Source organism: Morus notabilis, unplaced genomic scaffold (genome assembly GCF_000414095.1).
Source record: "Morus notabilis unplaced genomic scaffold, ASM41409v2 Scaffold717, whole genome shotgun sequence".
In the NCBI taxonomy this organism is placed as follows: Eukaryota; Viridiplantae; Streptophyta; class Magnoliopsida; order Rosales; family Moraceae; genus Morus; species Morus notabilis.
The window spans coordinates 440,356-462,057 of NW_010363083.1; the positions used below are offsets into that span (position 1 = coordinate 440,356).

General features: G+C 40.7%; 4 protein-coding genes across 6 annotated transcripts; 3 read left to right on the plus strand and 1 right to left on the minus strand.

The window, feature by feature from the left end:
• Positions 1-1,331: 1,331 nt before the first annotated feature.
• Positions 1,332-16,029, minus strand: LOC21398580 (protein Asterix). 3 transcript variants are annotated; one of them, XM_024169205.1, is made up of 4 exons: positions 15,821-16,029; positions 15,605-15,705; positions 14,028-14,111; positions 1,332-1,575 (listed from the first exon to the last, which is right to left on the minus strand). In XM_024169205.1, the coding sequence occupies exons 1-3, from the start codon at positions 15,974-15,976 to the stop codon at positions 14,048-14,050; spliced, it is 321 nt and encodes a 106-aa protein (XP_024024973.1). In that variant the 5' UTR covers positions 15,977-16,029; the 3' UTR covers positions 1,332-1,575; positions 14,028-14,047. The 3 variants fall into 3 exon arrangements, with proteins under 3 accessions (XP_024024973.1, XP_024024974.1, XP_010101895.1); XM_024169206.1 differs by lacking the exon at positions 1,332-1,575 and adding an exon at positions 11,150-11,161; XM_010103593.2 differs by lacking the exon at positions 1,332-1,575 and having other exon boundaries at positions 13,888-14,111.
• LOC112092622 lies at positions 3,624-4,364 on the plus strand. The gene has a single exon (XM_024169197.1). It carries the CDS (start codon positions 3,624-3,626, stop codon positions 4,362-4,364), a length of 741 nt encoding a protein of 246 aa, XP_024024965.1.
• Positions 4,392-4,901, plus strand: LOC112092623. Its single transcript, XM_024169198.1, has one exon. The coding sequence runs from the start codon at positions 4,392-4,394 to the stop codon at positions 4,899-4,901; it is 510 nt and encodes a 169-aa protein (XP_024024966.1).
• A 237-nt stretch (positions 16,030-16,266) lies between the features above and the next one.
• LOC21398581 lies at positions 16,267-19,761 on the plus strand. Its single transcript, XM_024169199.1, has 8 exons — positions 16,267-16,535; positions 16,642-16,726; positions 17,398-17,439; positions 17,647-17,815; positions 17,985-18,037; positions 18,115-18,336; positions 18,791-18,837; positions 19,107-19,761. The coding sequence occupies exons 1-8, from the start codon at positions 16,267-16,269 to the stop codon at positions 19,159-19,161; spliced, it is 942 nt and encodes a 313-aa protein (XP_024024967.1). The 3' UTR covers positions 19,162-19,761.
• The last annotated feature ends 1,941 nt before the right edge of the window (positions 19,762-21,702 follow it).

The following is a 21,702-nucleotide window of genomic DNA, read 5'->3' on the forward strand; positions in this document are numbered from 1 at the left end:
CGCGGCACCAAGAGGCTGCTACAACACGAAGCAGGCCAGCGCCAACACAGGGTGCGCACATCTGGGATGAGATGAGGCAGCGCTGCAGCACCAAGATGAGGGCACCAGCGCTAGGTCGGGGCTGATTCGGTTTTAAGGCGGTTTTGATGATTTTTTTAGGGCCTTTTGGGACTTTTCTTGTACTCTATAAATACCAATGTTGGGAGATTTATTGGTGACAAATTTTCAGAGACAAAATTGGTGTGTTAGGCTAGAAAACATCTTTTGAGTGAGAGAAACACAAAGTAAAATTGAGTGCTTTTCTTTGTAAAGAATATCTTCAACTGAATAGTAGAATCTATGGCAATAGAAACATGATATAGCTAAATTGGTGAACCTGTATAAAAGTCTTGGTGTGAATTTTGCTTTAATTTTTCGTTATCTGTTATATGCTTAGGTCCTAAGCAAATTTTCTCAACAATTCATATGTGTGTGTAACATTTAGTTTGCGTAAGTGTAATACTCATTATTACATGAGTAGGATTACATCTTTTGAATGTTACACTAACCAAACCAAGTGTTAGCTATGCACATAAACAGACAATATTACATAAGAATACAAAAAAAAAATTGATTTTTTATCTTTTTCTTTATTATATTATTCATGTATAGCTTTTTTGGTTTGTTTCCTAACTTCCATGAATTACTTTTCTTATATATAAATATAATTCTATGTTTGTCCTTTCTTATGCTTTTAAAGGATTACTTTTACATCAGACTGTTTTATAAAAAATTTTAAAAATATGATATTCAGGCTAGTCCGGCCTGACCTTAAAGGAGAGAGTGTTGGCCCAACTAAGTTCTAAATCTAAAATTTTAAAATTGGGTCAGGTTGGAGGAAGACTCGCAACATGATGGCGACTCAGAAAAGCCAGGAAGGCCAGAATCCTATCGTCGGAGGAAGAAATCCAACGAATCCGCCCAACAGTGGCCTGGAACCGGCTGGAGTACGACCCAACTGCAAGGCACAACCACCGGCCGCTGGAAACCCCCCAGACCGCCTTGACCGGCTCCAAAGGCAGGTCGAAACACTCATTGTAGCCGTAGAAAGGATGGCTACAGCCCTCACTGGACGAGACCAAAGGCCAAATTCGATGCCGCCGTTGGAAGACGCGCCGATGAACCCAGTGAACGCCGCCGTCGGGAACCAAGTGATTGATGACCAACGTGGTGACGCTGTGTCACGCCCCGCAGCCGGGGTCGGTGACGTGGAGCTCGATTAGGGGTTAAACGCGTGATAATAAAAGAAATTTCCAACGAGCCCCACACTTAATTAAAATAAATTACAGCGGAGGAGGTTCTATTACTTGAGCCGCTGACAACATTCAGGGCTCCATCCACAGGACATACAGTATTGTACATACATGAGCATGTAAATAACATTACAGACATCAACCACAATCTAGAAGTCCAAATATAAGAGTTTACAGAAGTTACACTTCCTTACATTTATATATCAGGAGGATGAACACAATCCTCTCCAACTCAAGATGGTAGCAATCTAACTCAGCTACTCCGCACCGCTTCTAGAATTTCCTGGGAGAGGTTTAATATTTATAGAACAATAAAAACGTGAGCGAAACGCCCAGTAGGATATATTTTGAAATAACTTTATAAATAAGTAAATAAGCAAATAATAAATGAGTAAATGAATAAATATAGACATTCAGTTCCAACACAACAGCCGGAACCTCACATCTTTTTTCTCCAAGGAATTAGCAAGTAATTTATACTATGATAAATTACTTACACAACCAAATGCACAAGCCATATCACCCCGGGCCGGGTTTCGGGTCCTGCCCCCATGGATGCACTCTCCACATCCTATCTAGGCCATCAGTCGGTTTACCGATTCACAAGATCTCTTGTCTTAAGAAATCATTCATTAAACTTTATGAAACAGTTCATTATACTCCCCAGAATCTACACAAGCCATGGGGGTTAAAATATTTTTCTTTCGCAAACATGCTATTTCTTTAAAACATTTGCAATGCCAAAAAACCTTTTGAAAATAGGCTCACAAAGAAAGGGGTAAGAAATCCTACCCCACAAATATCAAACTTGTGGCTAGCGTTACTCTATTCCGGCTTTCGCTTCCTCAAAGCCTCTCAATCTGAGTCCTCAGCTAGCACTGATGCAAAACAACACTTTAGGATCCCAATCTCATTCCTAAAGTAATTCAAACTCAATTATATCCTTTTGATTTCCTATTAGTGTTTCTTGACTCAAATCCAAGTTTCACAACCGATTTTTATAATCAGTTTGGGGGTTCTTTAAAGATAGAAATCAAATTCATGAAATTGGTTTCCTATTTAATTTCAGTTTAAAAATAACTTTTTAAAGAAATTTCGATAACATGCCAGCATAAATAGGAAAAATGCCAAACCTGCAATTCAAGTTCAATTTCAAAATAAATTCTCCAGAATCCATCAAAACCAATTTCCAATCAACTAAACAAGTCCAATAACTGAAAACCCCCAAATTTCAATCAATTCCAACAACTGTTCAAATTCAAACCTTAACTCAAAATTATTCAAACCTAACCAAAATTTTAAATTCTCAAACTAATAACTCAAATCCAAGCATGGGTTTTCAAGAAATCCTTACCTCAAAGGGATTGAAACCCGTTTCTCTCCATTTCTCTCATTTTCGGCCGGTTTTTTTTTTTTTTTTTGTCGCGGCAGCAAGCCGGGAGAGAGAGAGAAAAATGGAGAAAGAGCAAAGGAGAGAGAAAGGCCGGCAAGAGAGAGCCCGGAGAAGGAGAAGGTGGCCGGCGGTGAAGGAAGAAAGAAAGCGAGAGAGAGAGAGGTTGCCGTGGAAGAAGAAGAAAGGAAAGAAGGAAAAGAAAGAAAAACAGGAAGAGAAAGGGTGTGTTGTCTGAGCAGCCACGGGAAGGAAGGAAGAAAAGGAAAAAGAAAAGAAGAAAAAAAGAAAAAGGAAAAAGAAAAGAATAGGGAAAAAGAACGGAAAAATAGGTGTCTAAATATTTAAAAATACAGTACAGAGAATGTGTCTACACACACTTCTGGGGAAAAAAAATGTAATTACATAAAATATTTAAATTCTTTGGAAATATTTAAATTTACACATCAGAAACATTTAAAAATCAATAATTAATTAATTAAACCAGATTAGGCACACTAATAAATCTTAATTACCTTAATTAAGCTCATTTAATTCTTCAGGGCGTTACACGCTGAGGGGGTCGGTGACAGTGGGGCTAACAACCCCCACCTAGCCAAGTCGAATAGATCTGTGGAGAGCAGGCAACGAGCTGCCAAGAGGAGCGCCCAAGAGAGGGCTACGGCCCATACAGCGAATAACAGAGAAGTGCCTCCTCAACCGCAGGAGAACGTGAACCGGAGAAATGTTGTTCTGGTAGAATCTTCATCCGTACGCGAAGGAGACCTGAGGGAGCAGCTAAACGCTCGACGCGACCGAGACGTGCAGCGGACCAAGGAGGAAAAGCTCACGGCCGAAAATACGGCAAGATAGTCAGGCTAGAAAAGCAAATAGGGAGTCGGCTAAACAACTTTAAGCAAGATGTGGGAAAGGTGGTCGAGGCCGTAAATGTCGACGCCAAGATGTACACGTCTCACAACCACCCATTCACAGAAAACATCATCCAGGTGTCGTTGCCTGATAAGTATAAACCGCCCCCTATCCCGCTATATGATGGAAGGAGTGATCCGGATGACCACTTGGAAGTCTACACAGGGCACAAGATCCTTCACGGGTACCCCGAGGAGGTCATGTGCCGGACGTTCAGAAATCATCTTTCTGATTCCGCCAGGAGATGGTTCAGGTCCTTAAAACAAAACTCCATTACTAGCTCAGATGACTTGAAGAACGCCTTCCTGACTCAGTTCATAGGTGTCAAAAAGTATATCTCACCCAAGCAAAACCTCTCGAGGGTGTATCAGGGACCAAACGAGTCCCTAAAAGATTGGATAGCCCGGTTCAGGGAACAAGTGGCTGCCACCGAAGGGATCTCTGACGAGGTGGCTTTGATGAGGGCCCTATCAAGCATGAAGAAGGATATCCCGTATAGCACAGACCTCGATCGGAGGCCACTACAGATCTACCAAGAATTCTTGATGAGGGCACAGGGATTCATTAATGCAGAGGAGGCCAAAAAGGCCTTAAAAAGTAAGGTGGTGGTCTCCACTAAAGAAGAAGTAGGACAGTCAAGCCATCAAAACAACGGCAAGAAGCGTCGAGGTAATCCTCAGGTGCAAGCGGAGCAAAGGTATAATCCAGCCCCACACAACAGGGGTAACAACGCCTCAACAGGACAGGGCGATACCAAGCGACCCAAGCCATAAAAATACGACGCCTACACCCCTTTAACCATGGGGATCGAGGACGTTTATCACGATATTAGTCACCTCCAGGTATTGCGTCGCCCACCACCGCTCAAGTCCGACCCAGGGTGGAGAAATCAAAGCAAATATTACAGGTTCCACGGCGAGAGCGGACACACGACCGCCGAATGTTTTGATTTGAGAGATGAAGTCAAAAGGCTAATCCGAGAAGGGAGGCTCAATGAATACCGAGCCGACCGACGTGGCAACAATAATCGGCGAAACAACGACCGACGGGATGATCAAAGGCAAGACAACTCGCCTGAACCTGTCGGCGAGATAAGAACGATCTTTGGAGGGCCATACATCGGCGGTATCTCTCGCCGCGCACAAAAGGAGTATACAAGAGAGGCAAAGGAAAAGTTCAACCGGAGGGTTATGAGCGTGTCCGGTAGAGAGGTGAAGGCCGCGAGGTATGAAGAGGCCGAGAAAATATTTTCAGAAACAAAAGCAAACGGAGTGTATTTCCCTCGTAATGATGCTCCTGCAACATCCTAATCAACAACGGCAACTCGGTAGACATATTGTACGCTGGCTGCCTCGACAAGATGGGAATCCCCTGAACGAGACTGCAGAATAGTACGCAACCCCTATACGACTTCACCGGGGATAGTGTCATCCCCGAGGGGATAATAGAACTGCCAATGACAATTGGTGACCGACCACATACCTCGACCGTCATATCAAAATTCTTGGTGGTGAAGGGAGGTGACTAATATAATGCAGTCATAGGACGTCTAACGCTGAGAGCATTGAAGGCGATCATGTCAATCTATCATCAAATGATGAAATTTCCAACCCCCAATGAGATTGGAAAAGTCAGAGGAAACCAGTATGAGTCGAGGCTCATATACTCAGAGACCGTCCGCCATGAAGCTAAGCCGATGCAGGCGAGAAAAGAGATGAAGATGGTGGTGACCGGAGCAGAGGAGTCCGATCTAGATCCAAGGCTCTCGGGTGAAGAGACGAGAACGGGACCGGTCGAAGAATTGGTCGAGGTCCCCATTGATGAAAAAGAGCCGACAAGAAAGCTAAGAATGAGCTCAGAACTTGAAGAGCAGAGCCGGGAAGGATTGATAGAATTTCTCAGAAGCAACCTCGACGTCTTTGCTTGGACTCACGAAGATATGGAGGGGATAAGTCCGGACATAATATGTCACATGCTAAACATAGACGAAAAGTGTCCCTTCAAAAGGCAGAAGCGTCGACCAATGAATGCCGCTCGACAAGTTGATAAGAAACAACTTCATCCGGGAAGTTTTGTATCCCGAGTGCGTTTCAAACCCCATTGCTACGAAGTCATGCCATTTGGCCTCAAAAATGCTGGAGCAATCTATCAACGCCTGGTTAACAGGATGTTTGCTGACCAGATAGGAAAATCGATGGATGTATATGTGGATGATATGCTGGTAAAGAGCAAGAAGTCCAAGGACTATGTGGGGGACCTCGAGAGAATGTTTGACGTCCTCTGAATGTACAGAATGAAGCTAAATCCCCTCAAGTGTGCGTTCGGGGTTAAATGGGGAAAATTCTTAGGTTTTATGGTGAGCAGTCGAGGAATCAAGGCTAATCCGGAGAAAATACAGGCACTCCTCGACATGAGATCGCCAAGGAAACCAAAAAAGGTCCAGAAGTTAACGTGTTGTGTGGCTGCGCTCAACAGATTCATCTCAAAATATACAGATAAGTGCATATCATTTTTTGATACCCTGTGAGAAAACAAGCAAGCCATTCCAATTGACGAAGGAGTGAGAACACATGTTCCGACAGTTGAAGAAACATCTTAGGAAACCACCTTTACTGTCCAAACATATGGCCGGAAAAGTGTTGAGCATGTATCTGGCGGTTTCAGAACACGTCGTTAGTTCAGTGTTGATCCATGAAGAGAAGAAGGTTCAGCTGTCAGTGTACTACACTAGTAAGCACCTCCTCGACGCAGAGACAAGATACCCGCAAATGGAAAAACTCACCCTTGCATTAGTGGTGACGTCGAGAAAGCTACGCCACTATTTCTAGGCCCATAGCATACAAGTCTTGACAAACCATCCACTCTGGCAAGTATTGCAAAAGTCCGACGCTTCTAGAACTCCTTAAATGGTCCATACAACTCAGCTAGTTTGACATTGACTACAAGCCACGGATTGCCATCAAAGGTCAAGCCCTGACCAACTTTGTAGCTGAATTCACAAGATTGTCAGATGAAACAAGAGCCACCAACAAACCACTCAGGTGGAAACTCTACGTCGACGGGAGCTCCAATGACAACGGCAGTAGGGCAGGGTTGGTATTGCATATCCCAAAAAGTTACAAAATAACATCGGCCATCAAGTTTGAGTTTCCCGCGTCTAGCGATGAAATAGAGTACGAAGTACAGCTAGCCGAACTCCGGTTGGCAGAACACCTAAAAGTGGAGGCCATAGACATCTTCAGCGATTCGCAACTGGTCGTGAATCAAGTAAAAGGCCAATATCAAACCAATGATGAAAAAATGGCAGCCTACCTTAAGAATGTCAAAGAGGCCTTGGAAAAATTCACATCCTACAACATTCAGCAAGTGCCAAGGGCAGAAAATAGCAATGCTGATGTCCTTGTCAGGCTAGCCACCTCAAAGGACGCCGAATTGTTGAAGCTAGTACCCGTGGAAGTCTTAAAAGCTCCTACCACTGAGGAAAAACCTGAAGTCATGCCGATAAATCGCCGGCCGAGCTAGAAGGACCCAATCATCAGATATTTGGTCGACGGTGAACTCCCAGAGGACAAACAGCAAGCAAAAAAGTTGAGGTACCAGGCGTCGAGATTCACTATACACGACAATGTTCTTTATCAAAGAGGATACTCGACGCCTCTGCTCATGTGCCTTGATGAAGAAGAAGCAAATAGAATGCTCTCAGAAGTACATGACGGGATATGCAGAAATCACGCAGGGGGGCAGTCCTTAACCTATAAAATACTACAACAGGGGTACTACTGGCCCAACCTCAAAAAGGATGCGACCGAGTATGCAAAGAAGTATGAAAGCTGCCAAAGGTACGCCCTCATCCCTCGACTACATTCAGAAGATCTAACGTCGATAGTCTCTCCTTGGCCTTTTGCTAAGTGAGAGATTGATCTTATTGGCCCGTTACACAAAACCCTTGGGGGATATAAGTTCGCCATCTTTGCTGGCGACTACTTCACGAAGTAGGTAGAAGCCGAGCCACTGATGACCATATCAGAGGAAAAGTGTACAAACTTTATATGGAACAACATAGTATGCAGGTTCAGTGTACCACATTCTCTCGTGTTAGATAACGGGAGACAATTCAACAATGACAACACCAACCAGTTTTGTAAATTATTGGGTATTCACAAGAACTTTTCTTCCGTTGTATACCCCTAGTCCAACGGACAAGTTGAGGCGGTTAACAAGATCATAAAAGTCACGCTTAAGTGGCGGCTCCACAGCTACAAAGGAAAGTGGGCATATGAGTTACCGAAAGTCCTGTGGGCCTACAGGATGACCAGTAGGACTACCACGGGGAAAACTCCCTTCTCGATGGCTTATGGGGTGAAAGCGGTCCTTCCAGTCGAGATATCCATTCCTACCAGCTGTGTGACACGGTACGAAGAGAGCAGGAACGCCGAGCGAATGGGCTTGGAGCTCGACCTTTTGGAAGAAAGGCGTACAAATGCGCAGCTAAGGCTCACCGCATACCAAGCCATGACTGCTAGATACTACAACAGAAAGGTCAAGCATAAGCAGTTCGGAGTAGGAGACCTTGTCCTACGAGTGGTAACCAAAAATACTAAACCTAAGAACTCTGGTGCTCTAGGCCCAACTTGGGAAGGACCTTACAGGATAAAGGAAGTTATGGCCAATTGATCTTATCGACTCACATAACTAAATGGTCAAGACATCAAGCACACATGGAATGCAGACTAACTAAAGACCTACTACCAATAACGGCGAGAAAGGTCGACCTAAAGGTTACATTTAGCACTTTTAACTTGTTCTGTTTTCTATTTTATTTTTTACAAGCTGAAAAGTCAACGTGTAAATTCTACATAAGTATAAGTCCGATTCAATTTTCTACTCATTTGATCTATGCCAAATAATACAACGAAATACTACATCACGCTCTACTTGGCTTTACATACTTAAAGATCTACAATCTACGCCGACTGATAAATGTCGCCAATGTTGCGTCAAAAATAAGTCCAATACTATCTTTGACGAGGGGGTAATAACGTCACCCTAAAGTCTATAAAGGTAGTGAGCCATGGCTTAACCATGCTTAACCAAAAAAAAAAAATTTTCTTTATATACATAGTATATCCACAGCATTCATACGCAAAATAGGCACTTGTATATATATGCAAAAAATAATAATAATAATAAGTCTCGACCTTATGGCCGTTACAAAATAACAATTCAATGTCTTGGCCTTACGGCCCTTCTTAAAAAAAATAGAAAAGAGAGGAAGAAAAGTCCTCATAGCTCCGCCCCATCCCCTGGTACTTGCTCAGCCCCCTGCACTTCCTCGACCTCCTCCACCTCCTCCGGGCGCTTTCTTCGAAAGCAGTCGAGAATCTGGTCCCCAGCAGACCTCATTAAGGACAATTGAAGGTCCTCAAACTCAACATAGGCTTTGCAAGCCTCAAGCCTGTGAGCGAGAAGACCCTCAAAAGCCTTCGAGGATTTGAATTGCTCCACCTACTGGTCGACCATACTCTTGAACTCCTAGGACGACTTGAATGCTTCTAACTGAGTGTCGACCGACCGGCAGAACTCCTCAGAGGCCATGAACTCCTCGACCGCCTCCTTCTTCTTTTGCTAGAAGCTGGGAGAGGAAAGGTATGCCTCGACCGCCTTAGAGCATCCTTCCTTGAAACCCTCCTGGAAGCTCTCGTTCTTATCCTGGACGATCGTTTCCCCAATGGATATTACCTTGGCCTTCTCAGCCTACAAGTCCGAGGAGAGCTCTTCCCGGGCAACGCGCAGAGCCGTGAGCTCCTCCTCAGCAGCCCTCGACGGGGTACCCTGGTCCAGCAAAGTCTCGAGCTCCACATAATTAAGAAGCATAGCTTCGAGAGCCTGGATGATGAAGAAGAGAAGACATGATTAAGACATAAAGATCAGCTACGTGAGAATAAAGGTCGAGAAGTGAGCAAGCGAAACATACCGAGACTTGGCGGATTACCGCTATGCGCTGGCGCTCCAGGAGGCCCATCCCGGCAAACTTGTCCTAGGAGTCTGGGTGAAAGTGCGTGTAAATGGCCTGGATGGAAAGGCTGAAGCGAGGAGGGAGGCGCAGAGCTTGGTTGAGGTTGTGGTCGACCACGTCCGAGATAAGGAATTGGGGGCCGTTGATGTTCGACCTCGGCGCCCTTCCCCTTGTCTAGGCGCCAAGATGCCCGAGATGACCCCTCAACTACAGAAGAGCCTTACAGCTCGTCCGCTCTCTGTCTCTTAGGAGCGGGGGTGATGACAAACCTTCCCCAGTCCGGAACATTAATGACCCCAAGGGCTGGAACAGCTTAGGTCGACGGCTGACCTGTCGACCTAGAGGATGCCTCCCCTTTGTTTTTCTTCGACTTACTGGGGAGAACGTACCTCATGGTGGATGGCACAGCTACAAAAAAAAAAAAAAATTAGAACCAATATGACTATAGCAAACCAAACTACAGATCCAGCTCACCGCTCAGGAGATCTGCGGGAGGGGCGATAGGCTATCGCGGAGGGTCAAGAGTGACTACCAGACCGTACAGTCAACAGTTCTCCTGGGTATTGAGAATGGTAAAGCTTCGGCAGGAGTCAGAATGAGATAAGATCTGCTCGACTCATGCCAGAGCGGCCGAAGAAAGCTTTGGTCGAGAAGTGACTTCACCTGCAGTTAGAGCAACGTATATAAGATAGCTCGGCGAACAGAAAAGGTTTTACAACAACCCAATAAAGATGAGACCTACAGTATTTGCTTAATATTGTCTGCGTCCCCAAAGGACGCTCGCCATCGAGTGAGTGGGAGTTGAAGTTGCCACCAAGGAAGAAGAATTGGGGCTTCCACCCGTGGCAACTAGAGATTTTCTCGACTACGACCGGGGGGGGCTGGAGGCTTGGATTTGGAGTGAGAGCATAAATAGAAAAATCTCATCTGGCCTGGGGAACCCCTAATGGCATAACAGTACAAAAATTCATCAACGATAATGTCGAGGTTCAAAAATTTTCTCCATAAAATGATCATGGAGTTAATCGTCACCCAACAGTTGGGTGACAATTGCGTAGGAGAAATTCTGTGAAGACCGCAAAGGGCCTTCACGAACAGGTGAAATGGCAGAGTCTGCCCAAAACTAAGGGAACGGGTATATACAGTCATGTGGTTGGCTAGGGGGTTGTGAGCTCTGTCATTAGGGGTCGAAATAATCAAATAAAAATTGTTGGCGTCGATACCTACATCGCGGAACGCCTTCACGGCACCCCGGGATTTTATTTTTGACGGGTTAACGTCGGTCACCATCCCTGAGATGCCGCTGGTCGACACCACCCCGTAACTATGGCCTTCAACAGGGCCGACCCGTAGGCCATCGTCATCATCGTTGAGGAGAATGAGCTCATCCGGCCGAGAAGTCGAGACAAACCCCTCGGTGTACTCAACCACCTAGCGGAGCAGAGAATCCCCGCTGTCGCTCAGAGACATGCTCGGCGTCGTAGCTTCTTCAGGGTCATCCCTAACCCTGAAAGTGGAAACCTCTCGACCTCTAACCTGTTTGGGCGGCATACTCTGGAAGTAAACATAGAAGGGGTCGAGTTAGTGCCTAATAGTCGAGATGTCACAAATAACGTGCGAGAAGAAACAGAAGCATGTTCAGACCAGAGAGACCCTAGAGTTTAGGATTAACAACACTCAATTTCCATGGACATGGAGATGGGAAAAAACTCATGCAAGGGTCCCCAGAACCCAAGAACGAGCTTGAGGACCCCCAACAAAAAGCAACTGAACCCGAACAAACAATGCCACACGGGCACGGCCCTAGGTTCAGGATCAACGACACCAAGTAAGCGCATTTTCTTTTAACAGACTGCTTTTTTGCAGGTTTTGGTTCTAGAATCACATAGAAAAAGCAAAAGGAACAAAGCGACTTACTAGTCCTTGAGGCGGCCTAAAAACTGGGAAGTGAGAGAGAATCAAGAACGGAAAGTGTACACAGAAGTTGGAATCGGAGAAGGTAACTCCTGGTGAAAATCTGACAAAACAACAGCGTTCTGAAAAATGGGCAACCGTGAGACTGTCCCAAGGGATAATATATACTCGAGAAGGGAGCCTAGAAGTCTCAGGGAAGTCCAAAGGACTTCAGATCTCGACCGCTGAATCCGATCCGACTCCATCCAACGGTGAATCTGAAGAGACGCAATTTAATGGTCGGGGAGAGAACAGGGGAGGTGAATTTGATCGAACAGCTGCAACTCATCCCCCCGACTGCCACGTGGCACCAGGACATGGGAGATGTGACTGTTGACACGATCGACAGGACTGGTCCACTGCCCGAGAAACTCGCTACAATGATGGCACTGTGCCAACAAGCAGCCGCCACTCTCTGCAGGAAAGAGATTGCCACGTGATACTCTCGACGCTGTATAGCCTGCAACATCGCGACGCGGTGTTCCAATCTATGGGTAATTGTTACACCTCGGTCGAGAAATCGATCGTTCCTTTGACTAACAAGCGACGAGGTATCCCAGTTGAGAGTCGATCGCTGACGTCAAGAAAAATGTTGTATCTAGGATGCCCTCAAGACGGCAAGAATTCATGCAGGAGGATACGCGTCGAGGACCCCGCCTGAGTTGTGAGGGTCTCGAAGTCGAGAGAGCAACCCGGTCTAATCCAAATCAAATCCTGTCAACTCGAGAAAAGATACACTGTATCAACTGCCCAAGTTCAAGTCAGGAAATCATGTAACTGGTAATAGTAGTTAGCCTGACCTGGGAGCTGAAATCATGAAAACGTAACAGCCAAATCCCAAAACTTAGAGATAGAAGATGATCTTCTCGAGGAATGTAAATGATGTCTCTCATATGTACAAGGCTTATAAATAGAGCCAAAGAAATTCAGTAAGTTTTTTACGCACTATGCTACTACTCCAGAGAGATTATAATCAACAAAATATTAATGCATCGACAAGTGGACTAGGCAAAAAATTCTCACCGAACCACTATAAATTCCTATCTTTTTTATCTTCTTATGCAACGTTAATCCTCTACTAACACGTGAGAGATTACTGTGAGTGTCACTGGAGAGTTAATCTTTAGTTGACTAAAAATCACCGTCAACATTATTTTTAACTGAGCGTTGTATATTCAATAGGTATGGTACTGCCTATATAACATAATGTAAAAGGATATTTAAGACATTTTTTCCTATGCATTCGTATCGACGAGCCGAATAAAACGAGATTTGTATTGACCATATTAATTTTCACAAAGCGTTGTCATTTTCGATAGGTATAATATTACACGTGTAACATAATGTGGGATGAGATTTATATCTTTATAAAGAATCAGAATTTTATTGTTAAATCTTCGATTGATGCGATTTTCTGTTTTACGTGTTCTTAGTGACTAATCGGACAAAACAATCCATATTGACTAGGCTATTATTCTCTTAACATTGTCATATTTGGTAAATTTAGTACTGCTTTTGAAATGTTGTGTTTCAAAACTGTATTGTAACAAAGGAATTGTTTTTTATTTTGGAATTTTATCTTTCAAAAGTGCATAGCCGAATTTTTAATAGTTATTATGGAGTACTTACCCATTAAAATATAAAAATTTAATGATGTGATGTGATAAGAATTTAATTTCATTAATTATCATAAATTTTTTCTCAACTAACTAATTTATTATAACCACCAGATCAATATTTTACGTTTAAAACAACGATATCCATCGATAGGTAAATATTAAAATAACTATTAAAACTACACAAACATACACACATACATATATTAAATATATATATATATATACAAGGTTTCAATAGTTACATTTTCATCGTGGTTACTCATCAAATATAGAAATTTGATAATTTCGCGTGACAAAAATTCAATTTCATTAATTGTCATAAATTTTTTTAATCAACTATTTAATTTATTACAACCGTCAAATTCATATCTTATAACTAAAATAATGATATATATTAATTGTTAAATATTAGAGTAATCATTAAAACCACACCAAATAAATAAATTAATAAATATATAGACAAGTTTTTAATGGTTACGTTTCCATCGTGATTACCATCAAATATAAAAATTTGATAACGTAGTGTTATAATAACCCAATTTCATTAAAAATTGTCATCAACTGTCCACTGAACTGTAGTAGAGTTGTTACTTGATGTAAATGTAAAATTCTCTTGTTTCTTTTTTTTTTCTGGAGTAAATTGTCTATTTATTATTTCCCCTCATTCAAACTGAAACATAGAAAGAAAAAGAGAGGGCCAGAAACACATTAACTGCAGAGACATGACAAGGTTGAAATAATATGCATATCCTGGAATTACGTCTTCATATTAACTCTATCAAATACCAGTTCTACTATCTCAAAATCAAGGATCGAAAATATGAAAATGAAGCTAAAATGTCAATCACCTAGAGTAATCCATGGAATCTCAACTCTTCCTGCCAGGACGAGCATACCCAAAGTAATTTGACACCAATCCCATTATAGCAAACCTGGTATGGAGAATACAATCAAACTGAATAAAAGTAAAAGAACAAAGAAACAAAAGAACCATATATCATAATATAAGCACATATGCTCGAGCAAAGCAAAAGAACATCCCGGGCATTGTGAACATAGGCATTGAAAGTATCAACATATTGAGATATAATAACGCTTGAATCCAGAACTTCAAGGTGTTACAGTATCATATTTATCAAGTTCAAGACTGCACCTAGATCGTACATCAGATGTCACAAACTTTTATCTTTTCCACTTCACTAGTTGAGAGTACTTTTTAGGAAAAACCCATCAGCGGAGAGCTTAAGACCGCATTTTAATGGAGGGGTGTGTTCTTTACTCAACTCTCAAAACAGAAAATCTTAAATAATGGTATAGAAAAAACGATTCCTCTGAAACTAAGGCGCTACAAGAAAAGGACTTTTCTACCTCAAAGCGGTTAACACAATCACCTCAATTTTATTATTTTATTCTTGTTTGAAACTGGGAAAATACCTCCGTTCAGGATCACCATAGGTAACATTTATGTTCAGATAGACAATTAGGGCCTCTTTCCGGTCATACTTACAAAGAGCTCATTGATATACATTTTGAAACCATATTACAAAGCCATAAAATTCAAAATCGGGAGCAATTTAAGATCAACAGAAACAGTTAGATCAGAGCAAAGCAACTCTCACCTTTGCCTATTCCGACGGCTATGGCCTTTTGATTATCAGGTTTACTTTGATCAAATAAGAATTGTCCTTTTCAAGTCTTAAAAGATCCAACCAAGTCTTAACTATCAACCTCTATAATGACTTATTATGGCAAAACGCAATCCTTCTCTGTATCAGGGATTCAAGTTAAGAAAAGAACCTAGTGTTCCTCTTTCAACAATTCAACTTGTCCCCAACTATAGTACTAAACTAACTAATCTACGCTAGCTTCACTAGTGGAAGTATGACACGCAGAGTAAATTCCAAACAACTGAAATACCAAAATAGATTATAGAAATCAAATTCCTAAGCATCCGAATGCCGTTGACTTCCTAAATAGATCCTCTGAAAAATTCCATAAATTGGTTCATAAATACATCACGCCGACATAGACATAGAAAATTTACATAAATATTCAAAATATGACATGTTGAATTGGAGTAATGTAAGCTAGCCTCAGTAGTGGATAAATCCAAATCATGGAAATTCCATAGACACCTATAGAAATTTTGAAACTTAGGCCTCGTTCACTTCGCGGATTCGAGTTTTTAATTCGAGTTGAGATGTGACATTTTCTGATAGCTTTTCACTGTAGCAAAAAAAGTTGATGTGACATTTTCTGAGAACTTTTTACCGTAAAAATTTAAAATTAAAAACTCAAATCGGTGAAATGAAAGAGACATCAGTAATGCCATTGATTTCCTAAATTGTTACTCTAAGAGGTTCTACATATTTGAATATACATACAATCATATATCTCACATGTATTTTAACATATTTAAACTTACATCATGGCCATGGAGACCTGCTTGAGATCGTTTTCGTAGTTTCTCATGTTGGCGATCGATTGTGCGCAGAATATGATCGCAAGCCACGAGCTCAGTTTGTACTGCAAAATTCACAGGGAAAAATTAGGAATTGAGACTTGAAAAGCACGGAACGCGAATCGAAGAATCTGTTGAAGAGGATTTATGAAAGGAGATGGAGATCGGAGTCGGAATTACCCTGAACATGACGCCGAAGAGGCCGAAGATGACGGCGATGAAACCTGAGTAATCGACAGGCAGATCTTGCGGCGCCACCGCCGGAGGGACGTAAGGCTTCGCCGCCGATGGCTGTCGTGGATCGTTCGCCGCCGATAAGTTCCCGTGCGACGACATCTCTCTCTCTCTTTCTTTCTCTCTCAACTCTGAAGCCCAAATCAACTGCAAAGCACGAGCTAAAAGAGCATGTATATTGACCGACAGTGGGTCCCGCTGATATATCAGAATATGGTACTCGCTCAAAACGCTATGTCGTTATCTTGTAGCACGTTTGCCATTTTAAAAATTATTGTCGTTTGTATGATGTGTTTATGTTGTCGTTTTCAGAATTTATTATGAGAAGTTGTCGTTTTTGCAGTTGGTATATAAATTTATCCGTCCCAAATCACCTCCGCTAACTCACAGCAATGGCGGACCAAAACCGAACTCAAACCCCAACAGCTAAAGAAGAAGAAGAATCCATAGGCCCGGCAACCCCTTCTCCTCACCCCAGAGCAGCTAGCCGTAGCCCTTCACCGCTCGCGCCGTCTGTAGCAAGGCTATGGAGGCCAGCCGCTCAGCGAAATCTCAAAAACCAGTGGTCGAAGCTTGCTTCTTTAACCCAACAATGGAAATCTTCTTCTTCTGCCTCTCGTTCTCACGCCACTTCTCTCGTCAACGCTTACCTCTCTCTCACGTACTCTCTCTCTCTCTCTCTCTCTCTCTCTCTCTCTCTCTCTAGCGATGGGTCTTTATGAGTTTTTGGTTGTGAGATTGAAAGAGGCTAGAATTGATTGATTCAGATACATACCATCAATGGAACTTGGAGTTCTAAGCGACATGCCCGATATACGGAAAAAAGGTTCTTGGAAATTGCTTAAGCAGCAGGTATTATTCAGTCTGGCCTTTGTCTAACTTTCTTTCTTTCTTTTCTTTTCTTTTCCTTCTTTTTCCATTTTCTTTGTCCGTAGTTTCTGCAGTGTCCATAGCAGTGAATGATTTTTTGTCCGCAGTTTCTGCAGTGTCCATAGCAGTGAATGATTTTTGTTTATTCAACTTAAGATCATCTCCAATGAAAATGTAAATGCTATATTTATAACTAAAATGTGGGAGAATAATATATGTAATTCTATTTTGTAGTCTTATGCATAATACTATTGTAAATGCTATATTTACTATTTTATCATAATTATTAAGCTTTGAAATTCATGAAACTAATCTTTTAATGTTAAAGCTCTAAAAGTGACGGTGTTGTAACGATTTATTAGAAAGGTAATACATCAACCAATAATAATTAACTACTAAAATTTGACTTGTAATATACTTGGAGTCAAATTTGACACCATGTATAGCATTTTGCCAAGTTTGACGTCAGAAATAGCATTGCATTAGAATTGCATTAGAGAGTCTTTTTCCACTCAAATAATAAAATTAGGTATTAGCTCATTAATTTGGCATTGCAATGGAATTGCTCTAAGGTTTATAGATTGTTAATACGAGTTTGACTTAGAAGTCCTTTTCATGTCCCAAGTTTTAGTAATTGGTTCCCCCCTTTTCAGGAGGGTCATCGGACCAAACTGTTGTCATCGTACAAAGACATGGTATGTTTGTACCCAACACGTTTCTATATGTTCCACTTTAGTTTTCCAGAGTTGAATGTTAGTGAAGAAATGATTTGTTTCAAAAGTTATCTTTTAGACTTCAGAAGTTCCAAAAGAATGATGTAGACCAGCGGCTTTTTTTGTTTGTCATCAAAGGACATTAAACTTAGATGTATTTATTGTGTTATCTTATTTTGTCCTCCACAGGTGGGTGTTGTAGCTCAGATGGTGAAAATTAGTAAATCCATGAGACTTTATCTCAAAGTGGGGAGTGCTAGTTCACTCGTTCAATTTTCAGATTTTTCTGAGGATAAGAATGATCCAGGAGATGGTGGTGGGATCCCAATCTTCACATTTTGGTCAATTTCTTATTTTGGTATGTCCAAAACTCGAAATTTAAGATCCTCTACAATTGATGATCTCGTTAATAATTTCATTTTTTTATGCAACGTGTACCTTTGGATTTTCATTCAGTTTTTCCAGAGAACTAGTAAGTTTCATTAGACTATTGTAAATGACTCATGACTGATCTTCCAATGGCTCAGAGAAATTGGCTGAGGAGTTAGTGCAGATGCTTATATCGGAACTGAATTTGAAGGTAAGTGGCTAAGTTTAAGACCACATGAAAGTTTTAGTTTTTGTCATTATCGTCTTATTGTTTTCTGCTCTCGGCAGCGCTTGCTTGTGGTGGAATTATTATCTACTAGTTGTGAATCGTCAATGCTCAACAAGTTCAATTGGACAGACGAGCTTTATACAGGAGAATTTGACGATTTGAGTATTTGTAACTTGTATTCTGGGGAAACTTCTGAGCCAGTCTTTCCAAGATTGCAGGTATCGAAGTCTAATGTGCCAGCTGCTCGATCTAACCAGCAGCCAAATCGAGAGATTATGCAGGCATGTGTTTTTCTCTTGCATTTAACTAAGAATTTAGAAAACTCTACCATAGCAAAAAATTGAATGAATATATATGACTTTTCTGCTTTTCTTCATTTTTGTTAGGCTACAGATGTTGTTTGGAAGTGCGTATGCGCATATTTATATACTATGTTGGTTTGTTTTGGTTATTAAAATTGATTCAGTCTAATAATATGCATGGAAGTTTTATATTTTTTTTTCCTTTTTTTTTTAAAGTTCTCATTCATATATGTGAGTGAGTGCATTCAGATCTAATGTTTTAATTTATACTTTGATAGCTAAATACTAGCCTTTCTTTTTATTTCTGACTGCACCCAAAATAAAAGAGTTCCAAAATAAGGTAAAAATATTTGTGTAGATCATCTCGCTAATTCATATATAATCTTAAGGCTATTTCTTTTTCTTACATGGCACCAAATTATTATCATTGCAGGTTTACCTAACAACATGGCTTGCTGAAGTGAACATTGATACTCACAGGTAAGATGGAACTCGGGAACTTATAAGCTCAGTTTAAATTTTCTGTTTACATAAATAAATCACAGCTGCACGTTTTTAAATAGCAAAAAAATAAACGGAATTTAACTAATTTGACAATGATAATGTAATCAGTCATTTTGAATTTAGCATGAGTTATTTTAATTTCTTTCACTAATTGTTGAATTGAAGTTGTCTTTCATGCATTGTTGGAAAGATGAAAAAGGTCACTTTCTTACCAGTTTCATCACGGTTTTCTTTCTTTTCCTTAGCGTGGATGAGATATTTTCTTTAGTCGGCGAGGAAATGCATGTTAACCTTTCGTGAACCGTCTGCCTATAGAAGCCTGCTGAAAGATGCCAGACTTTTTGGATGCTGAAAGGCTGAAATCTGATAGCCCCTGACCAATGGTTTTAGTCATTAGATGATTTTCTCGGCGGAGACACAATTCGAAATTTAAAATTTTAAGAAACTCATTTTCTTCCAATAAAGAGATTCAGAATTACGTTAAGGAATGACAAATATGAAAAGAAGCGCCTCCGTCCGTAAAATTTGTGAAAAATGTTGGCTGATCCATGAATAGCAGCAAGTGCTAGTTCGAGCCAGTAATCATTTGATGCACGGGATCTGTACTGTGATGAGTAAGCAAATAAGGTAAAAGAAATACGGAATCAAAGCTTCAGTTCGAGTGATTAAAATCAGTGAGTGTCCTGTCAGCAAGGTCAGGAAGGTGCCCAACAGGAGGCATCTATTGATGGAATGTTTGCAGTTTCTTGAAGCACCAACTTCGCAGTTATTTTTACATTTTGTCCGATGTTTAAACATCCATTGGGACTTGCCTGAATTTTGACCTGTTTTTCAAAGAGAAGTGTACAAGCTTATAGTTGACCGTAAAGGAGTTAAAATGGATATGCAATCTTCTATAGTGACAACTGACAAGGAAGATACTTGTTTTAGAAGATGCATTTGTAACTTATTTTTTTAACTATTTAATTATGAATCTTGTTATAACGATGTCAATATGTTAATATGATGATAACGCTTTTTTTTTTTTTTCCTTCTTGTGGCTAATGCTAGATAGTGATCATGAGTTTGTGCTGTATCTATTTCATGGCAGTTGTTATAAAAATACAAAAAGGGCGCTCTTTAATATCTGGTGTTCCTTGTCAACTTCTTCCAAGAAAGTAGTTTAATGTATGGTATTTGTACCATGGATGTGTTTTATGATGGCAAAATTGTGGAAGTGGCCTCTTTTTTTTAGTTAAAAGTGAAATGGCTTGAGTTGCCTTAACTTTAACTGGGCCCACCAATGCAAGGGTCAAGAGTCAATACCTATTCTCCCCCTGTTCACAGTCTAGATTTCATTCATTATTGGTCCCTTATTCCCACCGTAGGTGGAAATTGGAATTGTACAATTATTTGCTTTTCAACTTTCAATGGACATGGATGGAACTGTATTCGAACAACATATTTGATTTATTTTAATGTTATGGCGTTATTATCCCAAAACCAAACTGGAGTACAAGTTGAACAAGGGCTGAAGATTAACACAAGTGTTGTACAATAATTCTTAAACAGTAGGACCATTTCAAGCATCGAATGGGACAGTAATGAATAGAGTTGTTAGAGATGGATAGAATTTGTTCAACCCAGTTGTTAAAATATAAAATTAGAAAAAACAGAAGATGGGATTTTGGTTAAATTATCCAATATTGAATCCGAAGTTAAAAATTTAATAAAATAAAGAACAAAAAGTAAAGAAAATGGAAGGTTCGAATCGGACTAGACCAATTTGATTGCATTGCCAACTGTCAATTACGTTCTAAAGAGTGGAAAATAGACCATATAGAAAGCTGCTTGATGATTTGGTGATGCTAGATGTCAATATCTCACGTGACTTAAAACTACTATTATTCTGATTAAATAATCCCCAGCCAATTACCTCACAATTTCAAAAAGTATATTCTGATCAAATGTAATTGTCATTTAATGTTAGGACACTTTAGGAGTTGAGTTGGGACCGCCGATAAATTATTTATTGGCCGGAAAGGAAATAACTAATAACCAAAAGCAAATCTTCAAGAACCAATCAAGGATTCGGTTCAACTGCTGCCTAAATAGATGACAGAAGAAGCACATATTCTGCTTATACCAAAACATCAAATGACAATTTTTGGTGGAAAGAAATAAGGGTGCATCTCATCTCAGAGACTCCAATTCCCAGCTGAAAATTTATAATCTTACAATATTAATATTTCGTCCAAACCTCAATATGTGCATAGCCCAAGGATAACCAGAACAACACACACACACACACACACACACACACACACAAAACAAAAAAAAACAAAAAAAACAAAAAAAAAAAATGAAGCGGAGGCTAAAATGGAGACAAACGTGAAACTAATATATCGGGCCATTACGAAGTCTGGTTTCAAGATACTATACAAATTTTGCCAATATCTAAATCAAATTAACCAAATATTATTCACTGATTTAACTTTAAGCTGTTTTCCCACAAAACAAGCGTTGTCAAATACCAAAGGTACTTATCAGAGAATTTACAACCAGACAACATTAGACTAGTCTCTGACCTACATGTAACACTTGATTCCCAATTTATGGTAAAGTCAAAATATATTCCATTAAAGAATACACAGCCCGCTTCATACCTTTTAGCATTGGCTGATACTTGGGACAATAAAATTCACAAGGTTCTTCAGCGAAATCAAAAGTTTCCACTCAAACAATTTATAAATTCAAAATTTTATGGTCATTTGCCTAATTCCTGCAGTAAGATTGACGATACAATTCAGATTTGCCGACTGTCGCAAGTCGGCGCCCCCCTCCAGGAAAAAGGGGAACATG

Excerpts from the sequence above, each read along its gene's own strand:
- LOC112092622 (XM_024169197.1), top strand. The coding sequence starts at position 3,624 with ATGTACACGTCTCACAACCACCCATTCACAGAAAACATCATCCAGGTG.
- LOC112092623 (XM_024169198.1), top strand. The coding sequence starts at position 4,392 with ATGGGGATCGAGGACGTTTATCACGATATTAGTCACCTCCAGGTATTG.
- LOC21398580 (XM_024169205.1), bottom strand. The coding sequence starts at position 15,976 with ATGTCGTCGCACGGGAACTTATCGGCGGCGAACGATCCACGACAGCCA. Across the intron at positions 15,706-15,820 it reads TCTTCGGCGTCATGTTCAGG|TACAAACTGAGCTCGTGGCT; the intron begins GTAATTCCGACT and ends TGAATTTTGCAG. Across the intron at positions 14,112-15,604 it reads CAGGTCTCCATGGCCATGAT|GTTTGCTATAATGGGATTGG; the intron begins GTAAGTTTAAAT and ends TCTCCATACCAG.
- LOC21398581 (XM_024169199.1), top strand. The coding sequence starts at position 16,267 with ATGGCGGACCAAAACCGAACTCAAACCCCAACAGCTAAAGAAGAAGAA. Across the intron at positions 17,440-17,646 it reads TGTCATCGTACAAAGACATG|GTGGGTGTTGTAGCTCAGAT; the intron begins GTATGTTTGTAC and ends TGTCCTCCACAG. Across the intron at positions 17,816-17,984 it reads TTGGTCAATTTCTTATTTTG|AGAAATTGGCTGAGGAGTTA; the intron begins GTATGTCCAAAA and ends CCAATGGCTCAG.